General features: G+C 44.7%; 1 protein-coding gene across 3 annotated transcripts in view; it reads left to right on the top strand.

Annotated features, from left to right (window-relative positions):
* The window catches only part of PSRC1 (proline and serine rich coiled-coil 1), a 353,925-nt gene that overhangs the window by 177,172 nt on the left and 151,807 nt on the right, over window positions 1–24,946 (top strand). For all 3 annotated transcript variants that reach the window (XM_069238882.1, XM_069238880.1, XM_069238879.1), the window contains exon 6: window positions 11,509–11,763. In XM_069238882.1, the coding sequence (XP_069094983.1) occupies window positions 11,509–11,763 (255 nt within the window). The remainder of the gene's footprint in view (window positions 1–11,508; window positions 11,764–24,946) is intronic.

Raw genomic sequence — 24,946 nt, 5'->3', positions numbered from 1 at the left:
GTACGGTGACTCCACAGGCTTCTCCGGCGCCGTCGGTCTCCGAGGTGGTCGCGCCTCAAGAGAGTCCTTGCTTTTTGCCTGGGGTGCAGGATTCAGGTGCTCAGCCAGCGCAAGTGCCGCATGAAGAACAGCGGTATCGTGCCTTCCCAATGTTTAATATGTTTAATGCTATGGTCCCCGCTGGTGCACCGGCTGGGCCCACGGGTCCTTTGGCATTTACATTTGGCTCCCCAGCTCCTTGCAAGGTGGCGCCGTTTATGCCCTTTTATCCGGCTGAGGGTGCCGATTTGGTGCCGTTGACTTCACCTCAAAGGCCTACGGCGCCGATGACATCGCCTTATAGACCTGCGGCGCCGATGACATCGCCTTATCAGTCGACGCCTATGACGGAGCCTCAGGTGTCCACGGCGCCAATGGGATCCGCTCTGGCGCCAGATGGATCCTGATTGGACTGTAGTGTGTCTCCTTCTTCTCCTGGTCCGCGTCTTACAGTCTTGAAGCCGGTGTCATCTACATCAGCTAACTCTATGTAGACGCCAAGCTTGGAGGCCAGGCTGAGGTCGCGCAGAAAAGCACTAAGGCTTTTAGAGGAGCAGGAGTACCAAAGACAGCTGCTGGAAGAAGGAGAGATTGCAGAGCTCCTGGGGGAATATCAAGGCCTAGACTCAGCCAGTGGGCTAGACACGTCCCCGGAGTGGGACCTTTCTTCTCCAGGGGAGTTTACAGAGGAGGCAGCCTCTTTCCATTCTGTGGTCAGGAAAGCAGCAGATTTCTTGGATCTTCTCCCAAGGAAGGCCGTTTTCACTGCCTCCTCCGGTGGCCACAGTCATAACTGATGCTTCCACTCGACGGTGGGGAGCTCAACTGGGGGACCTGGAGATCAAAGGTCTTTGGTCTCCAGTGGAACAGACTTTTCATATCAATCTGTTAGAATTGCGGACAATACGTCTGGCTCTCAAGGCCTTCCTCCCTTCCCTTCGCAGTCAGTACGTTCAAGTCTTAACGGACAACACTACCGCGATGTGGTATTTAAACAAACAGGGAGGAGTGGGGTCATACCTTCTCTGCAGAGAGGTTCTGCGACTCTGGTCTTGGGTTCAGGACCATCGGGTTTGCTTGGTAGCAAATCATCGGGCCAGAGTGCTCAACGTACGTGCGGACAGTCTCAGTCGGCATTTCTCGATCGATCACGAGTGGCATCTCCATCCGGATCTGGTCCGTCACATCTTTCAGATGTGGGGTTCTCCGTGGATAGATCTGATTGCCACTCTGGAGAAGGCGCACTGCCCGTCATTCTGCAGCCTCCAGTATCCGGTGCAAGGAGCTTTGGGGGGATGCGTTTCAGATATCTTGGTGCGACCAGTTGCTTTGCGCGTTTCCCCCATACCCATGATTCCTTGGGTTCTGAGGAAGACTCGCCAAGATCAGACTCCGGATTGGCCGAGAAGGGTGTGGTACATGGACCTGCTCAAACTCTCACTGTGTCCTCCGCTCCATCTCTCTCTCGGGCAGATCTCCTCTCGTAGTCGCAGGGGCAGGTTCTACACCCCCGCCTCCAGAGCCTGCACCTTCATGCCTGGAGATTGAACGGGGCAATCTGAGTTCTTTCTCTCTCCCACCAGAGGTAGTGGATGTTATTTTATCAGCCAGGCAATACTCCACTAAGACTGTTTATGCCGGCAGGTGGGCAAAATTTGTGGCTTGGTGTGGAGAGAAACAAATTGATCCCTTGAGAGCCCATCTGTCTGATGTTCTGTTTGCTTTAACTTTAGCACAGAAGGGTTGTGCAGTTGCGACTGTTAAAGGCTATTTGTCTGCACTGTCAGCCTTTCTTTGCCTTCCGGATCAACCCTCCTTGTTTAAATTGCCTATTGTCATTAGGTTGCTAAAAGGTTTGACAAATACATTTCCTCCCACTCCGTTTCGTATGCCTCAGTGGGATTTAAATCTGGTTTTTACTTTTTTAATGGGTTCTCTGTTTGAACCCATGCATTCTTGTTCATTAAGATTTTTAGTTCTTAAGACGGTTTTCCTGATAGCTATTACGTCTGCTAGGCGTGCGGGTGAGCTTCAGGCTCTTAGTGTTAAACCTCCCTTTACTTCATTCTTGCTGACAAAGTGGTGCTGAAAACCAGGGTGGCTTTTCTCCCTAAAGTTGTCCCTTCTTTTATATGGGGCAGTCCATTAACCCTCCATCTTTCTATCCTCCTCCTCATCCTTCAAAGGAGGAAGAGCGACTCCATTGTTTGGACCCCAGAAGGGCTCTCAGTTTTTATATTGAGAGAACAAAGGACTTTCGGTTGGAGGACCAGCTCTTCATTGGATATGTAGGAAAGAGGAGGGGCAGAGGGATTTATAAAAGAACTATGTCCAGGTGGGTCATTCGTTGCATTAAGATCTGTTACTCGTTGGCAAAGAAGTTTCCTCCTAAGGGTATTAGAGCCCATTAAGTCAGCCACTTCGGCCGTGGCTAGAGGGGTTCCGGTGGTGGATATTTGCAAGGCAGCAACTTGGGCGTCCCTCCACACTTTTGTGAAGCATTATTGCTTGGACTCGGAAGTTAGGCGGGACGGCCATTTTGCACGTTCTGTGTTTCAGGATTTTTTGGTTTGACCTGTCAGGCACCCACCTCAGAGTGCGGTACTGCTTTGGGACTCTATACATAAGGTGAGGAATCCACAGGTAGTTGTATCCATCAGAAGAACAAGTTACTTACCTTAGGTAACACTTTTTCTGGTGTATACATTAGCTACCTGTGGATTCCTCAAAGTCCCACCTGCCCCCCACCCCCCTTGCCTGTCTGGTCATACCAAGACTTCTGTGCTACAAGCGTATATATGTTTTGATAATTTTATATATAAAGGATTCTTGTAATTGTGTTACATCAATATGGTTTTATGTGTGTATTCATTTGAGCTATTTTGAGGTCGGGTTTCACCTGCTCGCCTCAAAGGCACATAAATAATGGGTGAAACTGACGTCAGCACGCCGGCGAGGACCTGTTATTGTCGCGGTGACGTCAGATGGAGTCGCGTGGGAGCCATGCAATTGTGACGTCCTCATCGACGTGGAGAGCTGGAAAGAAGATTTTCCGTCGAATGATGGCGCATTGGGAGAATTCATAAGGTGAGGAATCCACAAGTAGCTAGTGTATCCACCAGAAAAAGCGTTACCGAAGGTAAGTAATTTGTTTGTCATTCCCTTTGTGTTAGAAAGTAATCAACCTCCTGTAGGGATTGCCTTTTCATCATATCTTAAAGAGACCATTTATTTTAGTAGAAATGTTCCCCCTGGGCAATGTCATTATAACATGCCAACTGAGAGGCAATAAACAGTGACTTTCTGCGCTGTTTTAGAAGAGGCAAACAGACCTTCCCCTAGAGCGTCATGTGCATTTAAGTAGAAAACTTACTGCAGCTCTAAGAGTTTACACAGAATAGCTATAACCCTATTAGATGCTAAAAAGTGGAAGTTCTCCAGTATTGGATCTTTCATAGATTCACTTGCTTGAATCATTCTCTGTCATTTAAATGGGAGTCCTTCGGTACCATTAAATAACAGTGTCAAATATCTAGAAAGAAAACAAGGTTAAGGACTTTCACTTAAATACCTTATTCAGATCATTAAAAAAGACCCAAAGTCCAGCCAGTCAGGTGACAGCTCCCTTTAGAACCCTCATCGCAGAGGCTCTATTCCCTCAGATTTTCTACTGCACACCGTATGGAGTCTCCGTGAGCTTTGCTCAGTTTTTTCTACACACTAGTATTGTAAGCTTTCTTACCTTATTGCCAATAATGTCTGAAACGCCTAAAAAATTGATATTTAGACCCTGTAATACTTGGGGGAGGAAGAGACAGAGGACCCCCTCCAGGAATATATTTACTGCCTGCACTGAAGGACTGTATGATCTGTCACACCTTTTCTACAAAAACACTGAAAGATCCTGAGGGGAGGCTTATTCTATGGCTTCAGAAGACTAAGGGGATCATTATGATCCCCGGCAGTTCAGCCCACCATTCCGGCGGCGGGTAAAAAGACCGCCACCGGCATGGTGGGCTGAACCGCCATATAATGTACACATGAAAGGCCGCCATAGGCGGCCCTCCTCCACCGCCAGGCTGCCTCTGACAGGTAGCCTGACAGTGGAAGGAATCATCATCCGACAGGGCAGCACTGCTGCCCCTCGGATAATGATCCCTACAGCCACCAGCCTCTCCCTGGCAGTTTCCCCCACTAGCAAAAGGCTGGCAGAAGGGGTCCTCCAGTGCTCCCCTGGGGGCCCCTGCACTGCCCATGCACTTTGTATGGGCTGTGCAGGGACCCTTGTGCAGTGCCCCATCGCGCAGGTCACTGCCCGATTTACGGGCAGTGATCTGCGCGACGGGTGCTGCTGCACCCGCTGCACAGAGACATGGAGCTGGAGCCGCCGGCAATGTCTCGGCCAGGCATTCTGCTGGCCGGTGGGCGGAAACAATGTTTCCGCCCGCAGGCCCAGCAAAATGTTCATTATTCGACCGGGGTGGTCCCAAGGGGGCTGGCGGTCAGTTAAATGACCGCCAGCCTAAACACCGCCATGTTCATAATGAGGGCCTAGATCTGAATCGTCTGTCTGTCTTCTGAAGAGGACAGTGACGCTTCATCGACCTCTCACAAAAAAGTCAAGTAAGAGGGAAAGATCCTATAACAAGGACTGCACAGGGAAATCTAGAAAGGCTGTAAAAAAGACTCACCATGAGTCTGTCAAAAGCACTGTCCAAAAGGGGAAAAAAGGAAAAACATCCTCAGAGCACAGTAGACCTCATCCTTCTCCTCCTCCTAAGAAACCTGAAATACAGCCCTCAAGATCTGTATCAGAACTGTCGACGGTTAAAACTACCTTAAAAATCTCTTCAATGACAACACCATTGAGTACCACATGATGCCATAGACTACTACAACAACGTCTTCCAGTCTTGCGTCGGCATCTGTTCCAGAGATGAAGATTTTGTTGGCGAAATCACTGTTGAAGCCACAGAAACTGCCATCGACGACAGTTCCACTGTCGACAGACCGCCAACAAAGATTCTGCCTCCATTAACAACCATGAAGGGCTTCACAATGATTTAGTCGACAACAGTGTTAATGATCATTAAAATTTCAAAACATTTCCTGCGCCCAAAGCACACCTCTCCCAGTAATGGGTCTCCATACCTTCCAAGCCATCTTCTGGATGTAGAAGACTGAGAATGAGGGACCATTTGGAACAGCACATAGTCCCTCGGAGCTAAGGGTTAAGTGCAAGGATATAAAGAAGAGGAAAAAGACCAATACTATGAAGAATATTATTAACAGCCCAGGTTTGCTAAGAGACCCTTAAATTAAGAAGAGCACTAGCAACACCATGACCAGTCTCATGCCCAACAAGACATCATACAAGTGCCTATGTCTTTATTGCAGGACCTGACCTACAGGGCATGTTAAAAGATTACCAATGGAGGTTTCCTGAACCTGCTCATCCACCTTCTCCTGAGCAGTTCATTGTTCTTCTACCTCTGTTGCCAAAAACTCCATAACCTATTCCACCACCAGTGACGCCCAGGATGACCCCAGTATCCAACATTGCAGCTCCCCCAAGAGACGACCCGTTTTCACTGGAGGACAATCAAGAGGAAGGAGAGATTCCTGAGGATCGGTCAGACCAGGAACGAGTTGATTACTTAATTCATACACCGTACCAACCCCCTCCCGCCACACCGCCCAACCACCCCCCCCCCCAACACCCCCCAGCCCCCCCCCCACCCCTCCACCAAGAAGTGGATTCTCCTTCCAATGATATAGGAGTATTCCACAACCTTAGGGAGAGGGCTGCAAAAAGGTTTCAGCTCCCGAAGGCTGTCAAACAGTCATACTGTTTTTTATGACGTCAATGAGCCAGCAAGAAAATCTGTGTGTACTAACCCCATAGTAGATTACATCTGGCAGGAGGGCACGAAAATAATGCAGAATATTTTATTGTTCAGGCAGTGCAATGCTGCTCTAAACCCCACTCACCCACCCCCCCCCCCCCCCCCCCCACCCCCCAAACCTGTTTCTGCTCCTTCAGATTGTCCAGACAGACGCCTAGACAACATAGGCAAACGATTTTCATCGATGTTTGCCATTGCAGTACGGGCTGCTAATGCTCCTGCCATATTGGGTTAATGCAACCGGCAGATGTGGTTGAATATTGGGGCACTGAACACCAAGCAAGGGCCTTGCTGTAAGCAAGCCTCACAGGAGAAAGAATCCAGCAGAAAACAGTGACCTGTCTCGAGTGTCGGCTACACCCAACCCCTCTCTACTAGTGGGTACGAACATCTCCAATTACTCCCATCATTTGTGGAAAATAACAACCGACAAGTGGGTATTGGATCTTGTCACCTATGGTCATACCCTAGAATTTGTCCAATGACCAACTATAATGCCCCCAAGGGGAATGCACCCACCTCACCTTCACTTACTTCAGGAAGAAGCCCACATCAGGTTAAGGAAAGGCGCAATAGAAAAAGTTTCTCAATCCCAAAATGAAATGGGTTTCTACTCCTGTTACTCCCTTATTTGAAAGAAATCAGGGGAATGGTGACCCATTCTAGTTCTACGGAAGTTAAACAAATTCCTCTGCATGTAATCCTTCAATATGCTCACTCTTCAGGACATCCTAAGGCTCCTACATCACAAAGACTTTATGACAACACTAGATTTACAGGACGCATACGTTCACATCCCCATACATCCCTAGCATTGAGATTTACAGTAGCCGGTGCTCATTACCAATTCAAGGTTCTTCCCTTCGGTCTCAAGTCAGCTCCACACATATTCCCAAAATGCCCAGCACCTGTGGCCAATTTACTGAGAAGCACTAGATACAGGTATTCCCATACCTCGACGACTGGCTGATCAAGGCACCCACAGCCAGTCAAGCGATGGAAGCCACCTCAGCTTGTCTGATGTTATTCAACAAATTGGGGCTCAGGTTCAATCATCTGAAATCATTGAGTACCATCAACAAACAGTGTTCCTAGGAGCAGCTTTGGATAGTACGCAGAACAAAGTTTTTCTATCAGAAGACAGACAACAGAGACTACAGAGTTTAGCCCTGAAACTACAAATAAAGAATTCAGTACAAGTCGCTCCTAGGGATGATGTCCTCATCCATAAATCTGGTTCCTTTTGCCTGCTTACTGATGAGGCCTTTACAAGAGATGCTTGACAAGCAGTGTGTACAAACAGATCATTCAACAACCTTGTAAGGATTACACCACACATGACAACAGCTCTAAAATGGTGGTCACAACCACACTATCTTTCCTAAGGTCTTACATCCCTGCCCTAGGTTCCCGATAATGTTATCACCATGGATGGCTTCCCTAGAGGGATGTGGTGGACAGCTTCAGGATTTACAAATGCAGGGGAAGTGATCTCCAACTTAGAAGGCCATGCACATCAACCAGCTGGAGCTCAAAGCAATTTATCTCTGCCTCCAGACTTTCCTGCCAAAAATAAAGGGCGTCTCTGTGTTGAAATGTACAGACAATACCACCAGGATGCACTGTGTCAACAAGCAAAGGGACAAAAGATCATTACCCCTTTCCAGAGATGCACAGAGGAACTGGAATTGGACAATGCTGCACAGGATAACTCTCAAGGGTGAACATTTTCCCGGAATAAGCGGCACCTCAGCGGCAAGGCTGAGCAGGACAAAGTCAACTTGCCATGAATAGGAGGTGGACCAATCCACACTTGAGATATTTTCTCAATGCGGCAAACCAGCAGTGGACCTTTTTTGCGACACAAGAGAACCACAAATGCCAGTTCTTTGCAACCTGCCATCCACATCCAGAGCCGTGGGGGGAATGCCTTTTCAATTAGATGGTCAGGAATATTTTCCCTGATACCTTTGAGCCCAGAAGTTCTCAGCAAGATCAAAGCAGAGGAGTGCCACATTATCCTCATAACTTCCAGGTGGCCCAGACAACACTGGTTCATGGAACTCCTTCTTCTCTTAGAGACCAGCCACATTCACCTGAGATCATTACAAGTACTATTGAAAATTAACATCCCCAGAATCAAGAAAAGCCCAGCTGGAGGCAGATCCTTCTCCTACCTTGCAGCCCGGCCATGGAACACACTCCCTCTCAAAAACAGACATGCTGCACCACTGAAGCAATTCAGGAAGGATCTCAAGACCTGGCTCTTCGAATGATCAGCATCCCCACCACAGCGCCTTGAGACCCTATGGGTGATAAGCCATGCTCTACAAGTACTGATTGATTGATCCATCATCCAGACCCGACCTCTCTTCACTTGTGCGCATGGCTCCTGAATTCAATGAATTCCAAAGCCTAAAAATCTCTCAACTGCCAGAACATCATCTCAAAGGCACAAGCGGATTCTCGATCAAAGACATACAAATTAAAATGGAAAAGGTTCTGTATTTTGTGTCAGAAGTCAATCTTACACCCTCTGCATGTATCACCTGAGCAGAATCTGTCTTATCTCCTTTGATTGGCTCAGTCAGATTTAGTTAATTCCTCTATTATAGTGCCCTTGGTTGCAATTCCCAGATACACAAGTTCAGAGCATTCTCCCTTCCTGTACTCCACCAGGATCGTCAAACAATGTATGAAAGGACTGTTTAAAGTCTTCCCACCAGTGAGGGCTCCTCTGCTTTAATGACACCTGATTATAGTCCTGTCTTAGTTAATGAAACAGCCTTTTGAACCCATTCCCAAAACAGACTTCAAGTTTCTTACCTGGATGATTGCTCTGCTATTAGCTCGGACAACCACCAGGCTTTTACAACTCCAAAACCTTTCTTGTGCTTTACAGATGTGCTATAATTCTCAGGGCCAATCCAAGGTTCATCCCTAAGGTGCCCTTTGATTTTCATCTCAATGAGCCTCTAATATTGAGGACATTATTCCTGAATCCAGCATCATTGTCAAAAAGACATTTACACATGCTAGATCTCAAAATGTGCCTCAAGTTTTACTTGCATCGCACAAAACATATCAGAAGAACAACTCAGCTGTTGGTCTTTTATGGTTACATTCATAAAGGAGCCCAGTCACTAAAGCAACCGTCACTCGGTGGATTTCATCCGCAGTCCTGTTTTGCCATTCAGAGGCAGGAAAGCCCTTATCAAATAAAGTCAAAGCAACTGCTTGCTACTCTGATTCAAGCGTATGAATCTATGAAAGATACAATACTGGAGAAAAATGAGTTACTTACCTTTAACTTTAGTTCTCCAGTGTTGGTATCTTTCATAGATTCACATGCAACCCATCCTCGTCCTCAAAGAGGCTCCCCTTAGCTTCCCTAGATTTGGATCACACTCGTACTGGAAACTCTGAGGCAATGGAGCCTCTTTGAGGGTTCTAAATGGAGTTATTGCCTGATTGGATGGACTTTGGGTCTTTTTTAATGATGTGAATAAGCTATTGAAGTGAATAGTCTAGTTGGTGCTTATAGCTATTAAAGAGTGTCCCCTGAAAGAGAAGGAAAAATGTCTTACCTGTAATCCTAGTTTTTTTCCAGGGCAGTCCTCATCAAAGTCATAAGTAGCTCTTTCCCCTCCCCGGGCAAGAGGTAAAACGATGGCCCTCATCTTTGCTAAGGATCTTATTATCTGTATAAAAATGAACTGAACTGTCACCTCTCAGGCATGATGGGGCACTGGAGGAAGTGTGAGGCCCTTAAAGGCACAGTGCCAGTTTTTCTGTTTTGCGTGTGCATCCTACCTGCTAATATTGCCCTGCATTCCATTTATTTTTTTCTTTCTCAAGGGGCTTGTGAGTACTATTTCTAGTCACTTTGGCAGCAGTGACTATTTTTCTAAAACTGGAGATATTTTCAAAAGGAAAACCTAAATGAAACTTGACAATGGCTAACCTTCTTTAAGCCTAAAGGAACAATGGTCCCTGAATTAAATAAGATGAACGTACAAATCATAGAGTTGCAATGAAATCTATTAAAACAGGTGAATACATTGTTTCAAAATGGAACTTGCATTTATTAAATAGACAAATAACGTGGTCAGGCAAGGTGGCAGAAAATTCCAAGCACCTCTGGGGATGGAACCCTCTAGTAACATCTACTTCAAAGCTGACACCAAAGATATATAGTGGACCCTTACACCCATCTATTCAGTACACCTCTGGAATATTCAAAAGGATTGCTGTGCTGCACTGCTGCAAGAAGGAAGCAAACCTGCAACTGGCCTGCCTTGAGCTTTGCTGACCTCTGCAGGAGCACGTTCCTCGTCCCCAGGAGGTGCCCCTCAGGTCCTGGACCCTTGGTCTGGCATCAGTTGAGTTACCCCCACCCCCTCAAGAAAAATGGTAAATCTTGAAGTTATGGGCTTTTTGCAACCATGAACAAGCCTTTTTGTGCCAAGATCATGCCGTCTGTGGCAAATGCCAAAGCGACTCTCTGGAACCAGACTCTTCACGCTACAGCAGCTGCCAGTGATGACCGGCAACACGAAAGCTGCACTGTGGGCTACAGCATCAACAGACCATGGTGACTACCAATGGGAATTTCCAACAACGAGCATCCGCGGCACCCGACAAGATCTTTGCCCTACAGCAACGACTGTTCACAGAATCAGCCTCCTCTTCACGCTACAGCAATGACCATCCACAACCTCGCCCTGCTCCTCGCAGCCCCCTCCACCGCAAACCAAAGATTTCAGGCTGTACTTTATAAGGTAACTCTTTCAGCAGGACTACCCAAATCCCTTTATCCAGCTGGCGCTCCATCGTTGACGGCCTGTACTAGTGTGTTTCATCCGGTCTCCAATTTCTAAATAACTGCAAGTAGAGCTTAGGGCTTTAAGGCGCTTTACTTACAGTAAATCTTTAAAATTGCATGTCTTTGTTCCTACTGACTGAATTTTTGTTAGTTTGGCCTCGAATAATAATTTATTACATTTTACTTTATTAGTCTAAATTTGTGTGGGAGTTGTGTTTTATTACTGTTTCAAGTGCTGCATAAATACTTTATACATTCCCTCTAAGGTAAGCCTAACTGATTTTGTGCAAAGCTGCCAGAGGTTTAAGCAATTTTCTATATATGTGTGTCTGTCTCTTTCTTTCTCTCTCTCTCTACATACATACACATACATATTTTGCAATGTGATCTGTGATCCTGTATGTGGGCAAGACAATTCAGTACTTGTGACTTCGATGAAGATTTCTCTTTAAGAGAACTAGGAATACAGGTAAGAAACCTTTCCTTTATCCTTCTGCAGTTGGTGAAAATGGAATAAGTGGGTATTTTGTTGACGTGTAAAAGAGAAGATGCCCTTTTGATTTGTCAAGACACCTGTGGCAAATAGTATGGCATTGCATCCTCTTTGAGTACATGTTCTGAAAAATGTTATTCTGTTTAAAGATACAAAAAAAAAAGTAGTACCGCACATTATTCTTTTACGAAGATGCCTTTTATATTTATTATAAACTCCAATTCTTTTTATTCCCATGTTCACAGAGATCGGTCTAATGAGACCTAAAGCCTTTAGTTCAGCAGTGAGCATTTCCACAACTGAAAAGCAAGTAAGAAATACAGGGATTCCCTTACCAACAAGCAAGTTGCCTGTCTCGTCCATTCCAAAGTCAATTGGCCTCAAAGCTCGATCTACAACCCCTGGAATGGAAGCACCACAGCCTACTTTAGACAAAACAGCTGGAACACGCATTGGATTGCCCAGGCCAACATCAGCTCCTGCTTCAAAAAGACCACACGGTGAGAGCCATAACTGGTGTTCTAGCTTAAATGTGGATGGAAAAAAGTGTTTGTTTTCTTACCAAAGCTTTCTCAGTGGTGTGGTGAATGATAAAAAATGGGGAAGTATCCAGTGCTGAGTACCATAGAAAATGACCTGTGACAATAATCAAACCACGTTGCCTCTGTTCAAATAAAGCTAATCGAGAATTTAGCTCTGAGAACTGGTCCTTGAACTGAGGCTGTAGTTGCGCACATTATCATTACTAGAAAACAGTAACTTTAGATCGTAATTGTTTGTGAGTAATATTTCTGATAAATGACAATGTAAATCTGATTAGTTTCATTGCTGTATAATCTAGCGTTCTACTCTAAAATAGTGTCATCTGCTTCAGAGTAACAGGCCTCAAACAAGCAGTACAAATCTGTTAAAGATGAATATCTGTGGCAGATTAGCAAAGCTATGTTTGAAGTTATTCTGACTTCAGGATATAACACAGCTTGGACTTTGATCACGAATATTCGTGGCTTTCATGTTCTCTCTCCTCTCTGAGATAAAGAAGTTAAAAAAAGTTTGTCGTGCAGGGTAATTCTCTTAGTTCGAGCAGACCTAAACAGAACATGATTCTGTTCATGGTGTAAAGTGTGGAGATTCTTACAGCTGTGGATGCATACTGAATTAAAAGGAACAGGGAGTGCTACACATATCCTATCTTAGTGACCTTGAGCGATTTATTCCTGGACAAATTAGATACAAACATTTGATTTTCTCTGGTGAAGAGTAAATAATTATCCCGGGTAGTTTTATTTATGATGAATGCTCCACGGATTGCCCATGAAGTATCTCTGGCTGTTTTACTGGATCAATTACCTTCCTTGCAGTTCACCAATCTAGCACTCTGTGGCACCGGTCACAGATCTGCTAGGGCACGTACTTGCACAAGGTGTTTGTAGAGTGGCCGACTTTTCATCATCACTTCACAAGACATTTTGCAAACGTGCCGACATTTTCCATGCACGGATACTCTTTCACATTGCTTTTGGGATTTAATTCTACAACCCCGTGCTCTAAATCAGACTCTTTAAAAAAAGGTATAGATCAGCTGGATATTAAGCTTGTTGAGGCTGTTATACTTCATTTGAGTTCCAAACCATTTACCACCTGCTTGAGTAGCCTTGGCTACTCACTATTGGCATATTTGGAGTAGTTTCCAAAATATATAAGTCTTTGCCACAAATGGAGTAAAATAGTCTTATGACCTGAAATGCCAATGGCAAACACCTGCATTGACTATGGGCACTTTCCACTAACCACATACTGCTGCAGGCCCTAAAGAAACAGTTTCATAATCTACTTCTGCTTTTTACCATTGTATTAAAATGACTTTAAAATGTGCACAGCACAATACAGTTGGTGAGTGCTAAAACGCGTTGACAGGACTCTTGGCAAGGTGGGCAATTCCGATGCATGGGCAGACATCACCATTTGACTTAAAATCTCATCCTGGCTTTACAATTTTACCTAAATATTCTAGAAACAAAAACCGAATTCTGAATCGTTTGGTCCCACAATACCGTGACGTTTTTTTGGGACGGGTAGTAACTTGGTCTTTCCACCAGAATCACTGCAACCCCATTTGAGGGCTAGTGAAATAGTAAACAAAAACAAAAAAACTGTGCAACCAAGAGGCATTGGGGCCTATTCACAAAGCATTTTCGTTGAATAAAGTTTCACTGATCTATTGCTCTTATATGTTCTTATATAAATGTGTGAACTAGCCTCAAAACATCTAAAACGGGAACATTCAGGCAATTTTCATATTCAATTGTGCACATTTACTAGTAGCGATTTGGAAGTTTTGGGGCCGATTCACAAAGGCGTGTTTTTGTACCTAAAATAATACTACTGCATTACTACGTCCTGTAACCTAAATGCTTTTTTGAATCGACTCCAGTGTTTTTAATCCCGGCCTCCCTAATTAACTGTGTGTGGGATTGTTTAAAAATTACCAAAGGATAAAAGCTTCTTTAGAAGAGAAGGGATGGTGAAGAGGATTTAGCAGGAAGGCAGAAAAACCATCGAAAAAACATTACTAAAGGTAAGTAACTTATTCACGTAATTATCACTTTTTCCACATAAATTTTATTCAGAAAGAACATGCAGCAATGCTTGCAACAGCAGAAATGTCTGAGGACCGTAATGAGAATGGAATGCAGGCCAGAACTTATTGTAAAGCAGCTCATCGAAAACGAAAGGACAGTTTCATCAATTGTATTTACCAACAGTGTGCTGCAGGTTGCTACCGAGCTTTTATTCTTGACAGCCCAGAAGTAACAAACGTCCGTATGTTGTGGGTAATTCGTAGCCCAAATTAATGCATAGCACAGCCACCTGTAATCATCCCTTCATCGCCATTCTACCTTTTTTCATTCCAGAGGAGCCAATTGGTCATCCTTCCTATTTACTCTATTCCTTTGAGTGCTTCGCATAAAAACATCTGGCCCTGTTTAGGTCTTGCCTATTAGACCGTGCATGCACTACACTGTCTGCTTCAAGATAGTGTCTGCTTACACTGGGCTTGAAGCCCGCCCATTACCATTGGTTGGCTTTATAGTCACTCTCCTTTGCTAGCTTCTCACATGTTAGCTTGTGTGCGCTTTGCTTCCTCTTCTTGTTTGTCCTTCCCCTGAGACATGGACATATTATTGAGTTCTTCCACTGCTCATTTCTCGGTGCTACTTTTTTCTTTTTGTTGTTTTTTTCCAGCTTTCTCCTTCATGTACATCTCTGCCACGCTTGTGTTGCTCTTTCTCTGTCCGTATTCTTCTCCCTATCGCCTCTGCTCTGTTCGTAGTCTTCTCTCCATCACTTCGGTCATGTGTTTCCCCCTTTGTGTGCTTCTCCCCCCACCATGCTTTGCATTATCCACATTGCCTTCATCTTTGTGCTTTCCCTCTCCCCCTCCAAGTTACTCTCATCTGTTTGCTTTCCCTCTCCACATTTCTGTCTCTCCTTTTTGCTTCTCCCACCTGCACCCACCTGTTGTTTTCCCTCACTTGTGGCCTGTGTTTTGCTTCCTCCCACCTACTCCCTCTTTATTTCCCCACAGCAGCTGCACCCCTGTGTTGCTTCCGCCTGTTCCCCGTATTGTTTCCCATCCTGTATTTCTCTCCCTTTTTTTCTTTTTGTTTGCCGATCCTTCTCTGATTGGTAAAGGGGAAAAAAAAGCAAATAAGTCCAAAAGGCGAGGCATACTGACTTTGCCAGCACTGGGATTGTTGAGCTGCTATAAGTGGTCCTCTGATTTGGGTGAGATGATTACGTTGGGAAAATTAAGTAATGTAAAAGTGACATTTGGCAGAGGAAAAAAGGCCTGATTTAGGATTTCACAAACATGATGGATATCTCACCCACCTTATTACATTATAACCATGACCCTTGGAATAAGGCAAATGGGATACCCATCACATTTGTGACGGAGTACCCTTTTACCATTTCTAAATCAGGCCCATAAGCATGCCTTAAGCAGGCAGAAAAATTGTAAACCTCGTGGGTGCAGGTGGCTGCAGCTCTTATACCCTCCAGGATGACATGCCATAAGTGTAAGTAAGACTGTTTTCATTATAAGTAGCCATAAATTTACAAAAATGAAGACTGTGCCATTGAAAGGGGAGGCTATGCATGGGTGTGAAGAAAGACTTAGAAACAAAGAACACTCTGGTCTCGAAATGGGGTCTTTGGTTGGCAGGCAGTTTGCACCCTGTCCAAGCAGGGACCCTCACTCTAGTCAGGGCAAGGGAGATACTTGCTTAAGATAACCTCTGCTCACCCCCTTGGTAGCTTGGCACAAGCAGTCAGGCTTATCTCAAAGGCAATGTATAAAGTATTTGTACCAACACACACAGTAACACAGTGAAAACACCACACCAGTTTAGAAAAATAGCCAGTATGTATCTAAACCAAACAAGACCAAAATGACAAAAATCTAACATACACAAATAAAGTTATGGATTTTTAAAATAATAGAATCTTACTCCATAGAAAACAAGGGAAATGTTACACAAGTACCTGGTTTGCGTCAAAAATAAAGCCACACGGGTGAGCGTGTGTCGGAAAAGTCAGCGATGCGTCGATTCCTTACACGCAAGTGAGGCCCTGCGTCGTTTCTTCTCCGGTCAGGTAGGCAATGCGTCGTTTTTCTTTCCCTCAAGAGAGTGATGTGCCGATTTCCGGACGGGGCACCTCGGATCTGCACAGGTTCACATTGATTTTGACGCTCAGCAATTATGTGTGCGAACTCTGTCCACACGAGGATGAGAATCTGCGCTACTTGGAGTTTGCGTTGCTTTCAGTAGCTGCAAGCGGGTGTTGTTATTTCTCCAGCCACAATGCAGGTGATGTCGATTTCCCAGCCGCAAAGCAGGCAGTGCGTCAATTTCAGCCGCGAGGCGGGTGGCGCGTCGTTTTTACAGCCGCGTTGCAGGTGGTGCATAAAATTTTTCCCCGCATGGCTCTTGTGCATGGATTCCCGCCAGCTTCACCTTTCAAGGGCCCAGCGACTGGGTAGGGCACCACTTGGCAGGGCAGGAATCTCAGCAGAGGGTCCAAGTGCTGGCAGGGGAAGTCTTTGATGGCCATGAGACTTCAAAACAGGAGGCAAGCTCAGATCAAGCCCTTGGAGACACTTCACAAGCAGGAATATACAACAAAGTCCAGTGTTTGTCCTCTCTCACGCAGAAGCAGCAACTGAAGGCCAACCCAGCAAAGCACAGTCACAGGCAAAGGGGCAGTACTCCTCCTACAGCTCTTCTCATTGGCAGCGGTTCCTCTTGGTTCCAAAAGTAGCCTAAAAATCTGGGGTTTTGGTCCACTACTTATACCCCTTTCTGCCTTTGAAGTAGGCAAACTTCAAAGGAAAATCTCTGGTGTTCACAAGTTCCTCCATTGCCCAGGCCTGGCTTCCAGACTCACACCAGGGGTTGGAGACTGCATTGTGTTAGGGCAGGCACAGCCCTTTCAGGTATAAATGACCACTCCTTCCTCCACTCTAGCCCAAATGGCCCATCAGGATATGCAGGCTACACCCCAGCTCCCTTTGTCTCACTGTCTAGTGGAGATTCACAAACAGCCCAACTGTCAATCTGACCAAGACAGGGAATACACAAGCAGACAGAGTCACAGAATGGTTTAAGCAAGAAAATGCCCGCTTTCTAAAAGTGGCATTTTCAAACTAACAGTTTGAAAACCAACTTTACCAAAAGTTGTATTTTTAAATTGTGAGTTCAGAAGCACTAAACTCCAAATCTCGCTCTGCTCCCAAAGAGAAACTGCACTTAAAAGTTATTTAAAGGCAGCCCCCAGGTCAACCTATGAGAGGGATAGGCCTTGCACCAGTAAAAACCAAATTTAGCAGTATTTCACTGTTAGGACATGTAAAACACATCACTACATGTCCCACCTTTAACATACACTACACTGTGCCCACGGGGCTACCCAGAGCCTACCTTAGTGGTGACTCACATGTGCAAAAAGGGATGGTTTGTACAGATTTGGCAGTTTAAAACTGCACACACATACACTGCAGTGTCAGGTCTGAACCATGTTTACAGGGCTACTCATGTGGGTGGCACAATCAGTGCTGCAGGCCCACTAGTAGCATTTGAGTTACAGGCCCTGGGCACCTCAAGTGCACTTTACTAGGGACTTAGTAGTAAATCAGCTATGCCAATCATGGAAAAGCCAACTACACATGCAATTTACACAGGGAGCACTGGCACCTTAGCACTGATCGGCAGTGGTAAAGTGCCCAGAGTACCAAAACCAGCAAAAACTAAGTCCAGCACACAGTCAAAACATAGAAGGCAGAGGCAAAAAAGACAGTGGAGACTACACCAAGGATGCCAGGTCTAACACACTGCAATTAAAGCCAGCATTGACAAAGCCATTAAGTCTGGCCTTGGTAATCTGGGGTGAAGGTTAATTCGTTTTTTTCATTATTATTCCAAGCATATACCACATAAATGCCTTTTCCTTGTGCCAACAGGAATCATGTTTTCCTGTGATATGCATTAAAATAAAATAAAAGGTTTTTATACGTGTTCTAAATACACCTACCTGTTAGGAAGACCTGTATCGGTTTAGTAAAATTATATGCAATGCCACTTATTTTTTTTCAAAATTGTATTGCAAGCATTTGGCTGCCACGTTTATGTGGTAGTAGCATGTCTACTGTTTTTGTGGCATGTGTTTCTGATATTTATTTGTAGAATAGCCATCACAACAGTTTTGCAAGGCCACACCTGTTAGCTTTCACAGTGTTTGTTGTTAGAGCAGTACTTTACCGTTGTATTGTCAGTCTGCATTTGCACCGGAACGTTTACACCAGTAGCAGAGTAGTCTATAGCATGCATATTTATGCAGATCTTAGATTCTCCTGTGCTCTAGCATGAGTAGTTGGCTTGTAAACAAGAAACATAGGGCCAAGCTTCCTAATTACACCCACTATTCCCCCGTGCAGTTTAAGTACGTTCTTTATTAATCAGGAGAAGTGGTAAGAGGGCTTTATGGTGTGATTTTGCAAAGGATCCTGTCCCCCTTTAACACTTGAGTGTTGGCCATGCTGTAGCAAGTATAGTGCCCGAAGGAGCAGATCTAGGCTTCCTAACCCTCTACTTGTTTACTGATAAAACTAAACTCATGCGTCTATAATTGGATGAATGTGGATTTTATTGCTGGACTGGAAGGCGCAGTTACCGCAGCTTGCTGAAAGAATTATGTTTATAAAAAATTCATATCTTACTGAAGCGCTGTCTGCTTGAGTATTTTCAAAAACGCTGACAGCCGAGATAATTGGTCGGCCAGGAGACTTGCTCTCATTCTTGTGTAATTTAAGGTTAGGTATGTTGATCATTCCTTATTGAGAGGTACTCTCGTTGGTTTTGCAATCCTGCATTGCGTCACTGATTCAATTCAGTATGATACTTGATTTTTATCGTTGCTGGCCTCTTCACTGCAGCACCTGGCATACCAGGTTTTGTCATTAATCTGGTCGTAAGCTTCATTGTTATACAAATCCAAGGGCCGTATTACGACGTTCACTCCGTTGACTGCATTTATTACACAATCTGATCTATTTTGGAGTTTATTTACTAACTCATTATACTCTTTCTGATGTTGACCAACACTTCTCTGTCATGTCTGCTTATACAGGTTTTTGATTTACTGAGTGACAATGTCATAGTGTATAGCAATTGCATCTTTTGCATCGTAGGAAAAAAAGTTGATGCTGGCTTTAAAGGGCTGGTAGCTTCTCCACACACTGTTTTCTGTAGACAATTTGCATGAACATTGAGTTGCATACTGTCAATTATTTCTCTTTCAGTTACTTCATCAGAGCTATCTAAAGTATAATTTATAGTTCTTTCAATTCTTCCATTAATTAATTTATAAATGTCCACTCTCGTTTGACTATAATTCAAGTCAAGTCAATGAAGTCTTTATTCGATATTTCATCATAAAAGACATGCTACACGTCATAATACTTATAAAATTATCAGTGCTAACAATTAAAACGATAAATACAATATTTCGTAAAAGCTACTAAGAACGTATTAAATCTATCTAATGCTTCAATTATTAAATATTTTAACATATTAAAAAAAAAAAAAAAAAAGAACATTACTTTGAAAACTCAGTTCTAAAGTTCAAGATAATTTACTTATCTAAAACATGTAGCTGTTTTAATAGTTCAAAACGAATTATCCATGCCCACCCCAGGAATTTGGCCACCCCTATTGCTATAGTAGGTGAAAGATCAGTTTTAAGGATCCTACAAGCAGTCTCGGCCGATTGTGTGCCCAGACTTTGGCATAGGGGAACCAGCCACTTCTTTCTTGGGGCAGCATATAGTGGACAGACAAAGAACAAATGGCTCACATTTTCCCGCATTTCTGTGCACAATGGGCATTTATCTGGGCCTCCAGTGCCCCAGGTTGACGTTAAACACCTTAATGGTAGTGAGCCCACTCTAACTTGGACTATAATTAAATTATCCTTCTATGGGACCTCTTATCACCCAGAACGATCATTTAATTATGGTCAAATGGGAGTGGACAGTTAAAAAGCAAAAGCTAATGAAATTGTACAGCACCAACAACGAGCAAAAGAAAGTGTGCAAACATGAGACCATCAGAAGCGTTTGAAAGTGTTAGGTCTTAAATTAATGATGTCCTTTGAGATGTCATCAGTGATAGCCTGTGAACGTGTCATGGGTGATGTAGTATGCGAGGTCATAAGCAGTGCACGGGAGAGGCACACATTATAGTTAGCTCACTAAACTATAACTGGTGGATTTCAGTGTTCTCTTTAGTTTAAAATGACATTTTTTTAACTAACATTTTCACGTAACTATAACCTCACTTTAACCTTTGTTTTTTTTTGTGGTAAACGTACAAGATTTACTTTAACGTAAAACAACACCTGTTTCTCACCCCTAACTATAACATCACTTTAACATTTGTTTTTTTCAGTGAATATGTTTGTGTGTGTGTGTGCGTGCGTGTATATTATGTGTGTGTGTGTGTCTGTATGTATATGTATGTGTGTATATATGTGTGTATATATATATATATATATATATATATATATATATATATATATATACAGTATATATATATAACCTTGTGGAATTCGCCAATAGGTAGGTATAGTTAGTACCTATTTTTTTATAGAAAGTGTTTTTTGTTTTGCTAATAAATTTGACGCCATTTGATGAATCTTCACAAAATTTTCTTCAAAAAACTACGACGCTAACTTCAGCTGCTGTCTGGAAAGTTTCGGGGTGATCCGTCAAGCGTGGGGAGAGAAAAAGGGGGGGTCCTTAAATGCTTTTTCCTCCTATGCATTTTTCCCTAGGGATTTTAAACGGGAATACCACCCAAACTACTAGACGGAATTACACCAAATCTGGCAGAAAGGTAGCTCTTCATCCATAAAGTGACCTTTTTGATATTTGGTGTAAATCCATTCAGTAGTAATATAGGGACGCAAAGGCTCCGCAAACCCTCCAGAGCTCGTGCTGATATCTGAGACCACCACCTCCCTGGGGCCAAACATACAATACAATGTGGGGGACACCCGGCCCTGCTGGGGACCGCCACCTCCCCGAGGCCAGACATAGAATTATTTGCGGTGAGACAGCGCGGCCCCCTCATGGGGCCAATATTGGCTCTGGGGACTGCTACCCACCACCCAGGGCCGGCTCTTGCTCTGTCCCAGGGTGCCCACCCCCAGGACATAGCTGTTTGCTGTGACTTGGCAGGAGCTTTGACAACTCCCAACACATCAGAGCAAACACTCCAGTTCCAGCAAGTAAGAGCTGTCAAACAAGTAACTATAACTTGTGTCCAAAGACAACGAAAACCTGCGCCCTTGCCATGCACTGTTATGGTCAGGCTCACGTTTTAAACGTACAAAACCATAGAATGTCACTTGTTATAGTTAGTTATCTCAAGTAACTAAAACTCGTGCCCTAAGGTAACGTAAACTCATGCGCCCGCCATGCACAGTTTTTTCATTGCATTGATATTATCAATGATGTCACGAAAGATGTCGTGAGTGTCGTAATTTGTGGGGTAATTAGCCGTGCATGGCGAGGTCGTGAGTTATAGTTATCTTAGGGCACGAGTTATAGTTACTTGAGATAACTCTATAACAGGTGAATTTCTATGGTTTTGTATGTTTAAAATACGAGCCTAACTATAACGTCCCTGTAATCTTTGGTTTTTTTAAGTGAATATATATATATATATATATATATATATATATATATATATATATATTTATATGTTTGATGGCATGTGTGGCTGTAGCTACACATGCTCTGCATACTCCTGCTATCTAGTGTTAGGTTTGGAGTGTTGCAAGTTGTTTTTCTTCAAAGAAGTATTTTTCCGAATCACAGGATTGAGTGACTCCTCCTTCTCGGTGATACTGCGCATGTGCTTCAACTCCTTCATTAGATTGTTTTCCCTACACTATCGGGTTTGGGCATGTCTTCCCTCCATCTTTCGATTTTCTCAGGTTCTAAACTTTCCTTCCGTCTTTCTTTTATCAACGGTATTGTTTACTCAATCGTGTATTTCCATCTTCTCATTCATCTCCACTCATGGTCCGGGCATCGACAGCGCCTCCCCCAGGGGCGACCTGGCCCATTCGGGCCCACCTCAATCATGCAGCACCGAAGAGTATGCTGAGCTGATGGAACAGATGCCGATTTGTTTCTGTCCTCAGTGCCACTCGAAATTCCCCCACCGACCAACATCTGTGTGTAGCCTGTGCCTCTCTGTGCTTCTCCCCAATCATTAGGAAGCTTCTTGCGATGCCTGCAAATCCTTCTGGTTGAAGAAGACCCTTCAGGGCTGAAGAGCTCGTCAGTTGGAGATGGCGCACAAGAGTCCGGACGACACCTCAGACATTTTTAGGAAGGAGCATGCCCAGGAGGAGCCAGAACAAGAGAGGAGGCCTTCTCTGTCCAGGTCTCTGATGTCCGGTCAGATGTTGAAAGCCACAAGGTATCATCAGCGCAACCCGTGAGTACCGTGGCCCTTCCTGTCCACCCTAAAACTGTTAAAAGGCCCTTTACAGAGGTCACCGGCCTACCAGTGTCACCAGGGCATGTTTGGAACTGAAAAACAGTTTTGGACGCCCCGCCCTCTGGCTCGGCTCCGAAAATAGGCAAGACTCCAGCAAGTCTTCAGCTATGCCATCACCAGTGGAGCCTATTTTGAGGACTATGCACACTCAACAGCACTGTCTCCATATCCAGGAGGGGACAGGGCGCACTATTGCTTCCTTCCTGTCACTTCCCAGAGGAAACTGTTCTTCCAAGAGGCTCTGGACACTTCACCACCAACAAAGAAGTCACTAAGGACAAGGCTACCACCACTTCTTGCTCCTTCTCCTGACCCACCTTCTCCACCTCCACTCCCTGCTTCTCCTCCACTCCCATTCACCTGCCTCTCCTACTACAGGAGATGTGACACCTCAGGGTTCCCCTTTATCAGGGAGGATTTGGGTGGGACACAGCAGCACCTAGATCCATGGCACGCATATGACCCCGATCCCATGAGAAGTACAGACCCAGATTTGTACCCTGCATGACCTTCTGCACAAGAGGATACTACACCCCACAGGCAGGTAGTAGCTCGGGCAGCCATCTTCCAGAATGTTTAGCTGCACAAGGGCCCCATTGAGCAGGACTTACTTTTTGATACCCTAATATCCACCCAGAGGGATATCCAGTTCCTTCCCATGCTTCCTGGTACGCTTCATCGCAGATGACATTTTTAAAGAGCAGGTCCACTCTAGGGTTATCACTCCAAGAGTAGAGAAAAAGTATATCTCTGCTCCCTCTCATCTACTATCAATCAGATCCCAGGTACCGCCAGACTCCACATAGTGGCCACCACTGCACGTAAATGGTCCAACAGTTAGGCCACATGGGACTCTTCTCCCCCAGACAAGGAGAGCAAAAAGCTGGATGCTGCCCAAAAAATAGTGACTGCACAGACATCCTGTCATTGGCACATCGCCAATTCACAGGCATTGCTAGCAAAATACGATCAGGCTCACTTGGATTAAATGGAAGAGCTCCTCCAATATGTCCCAGATGAGCACCACAAAAGAGGACAGCAGATAGTTGCGGAGGGGCCAACAATCACTAATGAGTCCATCTGTTGTGCCCGCGATACTGCAGACATGGCTGCATGTTGTGTAAACACCAGTATCTTTGTTAGGAGGCATGCCTGGCTTTGATGCTCTGGCTTCAAACCAAAGGTCCATCAAGCAGTGCTTAATATGTCTTTCAACAAGAAGCATCTTTTTGGCCCTCAAGTGGGCTCCACCCTTGAGAAGTTGAAAAAGTATACAGACACCATGGATGCTCTTCAGTCCATCTCACAAAGAAGCACTTTTCATCACCCAGTGTTCAGAGGTGGTTACAAACAACCTCAGAAGCCTATACCCCCAAGTCCAGACAGCCTTCAACCTCATATTCCTGAGGTTTTTTCAGGGAAGCTGATAGAGGCAATAACAACCGAGGTAGAGGTAAGAGCACCACCAGCCACAGCTTTACCTCCACATCAAAACAGTGACTATCTGCATCTCCTCACCCCTACTCCACACCTGTCGGGGGACGACTTCAAAATTTTCATACAGAATGGGTCAACATCACTTCGGACCAATGGGTCCTTTCCATTATAAAACACGGTTACTGTCTGGAGCTCATTACCACCCTTCCAAATATTCCCCCTCGCTCTCACAGGCTATCCCATGAACACCTCACCCTTCTCAAACAAGAGGTGCAATCCTTTCTTCTCAAAGGGGGCATAGAGCCTTTTCCAGTACAATGCCAGGGAACTGGAGTATACTCCCTCACCCCCAAAAAAGATGGCTCTCTCAGACCGAAATTGGATCTCAGGCCCTTAACCACAAAATTCTATCAGAACACTTTCACATGGCCACTCTTCAAGACGTTATTCCCCTCATACAGCAGGGCAACTTTATGATACCCTCAATCTAAAGAACGCCTACTTCTTTATCCCCATCCATCATGCACATTGAAAATACCTAAGATTGATAGTTGCAGACAAATATTACCAGTTCAAAGTCCTGCCTTTCGGCGTCATGACTGCTCCCAGAGACTTCACAAAGTGCTTAGCAGTAGTCACCACACACCTCAAAAGTCAAAACATACATGTGTTCCCTTACTTAGATGACTGGCTTATCAAAGCCAGCACCCTACCACACTGCCAACGTCACACTCAAATGACAGCGGACCTGCTTCACACACTGGGATCCACAATCAACTTTGTCAAATCCCAACTTCAACCTCTTCAAATACAGCTCTATCTAGGAGCTAATCTCCATGCAGAGCTTGGGCTAGCATACACCAGTCCTGCTCGAGTTCACACTTTTCAGTCTCTTCTCCTCCAGTTTCAGGAGAATCGTACATACACAGTCAGGACTATCATGCTCCTGTTAGGGATGATGGCTTCCTGCATTGCAATTGTTCCCCATGCATGCCTCCACATGCATCCTTTACAGCTATCTTGTCAGTGGTCTATGTCACAGGGTCACCTGGAAGATCTAGTGTTGTTAGACTGCCATACTCTCTGCTCTCTTGCTCTCTGCAATGGTGGAACA

The sequence above is a fragment of the Pleurodeles waltl genome, chromosome 6 (genome assembly GCF_031143425.1).
Source record: "Pleurodeles waltl isolate 20211129_DDA chromosome 6, aPleWal1.hap1.20221129, whole genome shotgun sequence".
Lineage (NCBI taxonomy): Eukaryota > Metazoa > Chordata > Amphibia > Caudata > Salamandridae > Pleurodeles > Pleurodeles waltl.
This window is presented reverse-complemented; position numbering and strand designations above follow the sequence as displayed.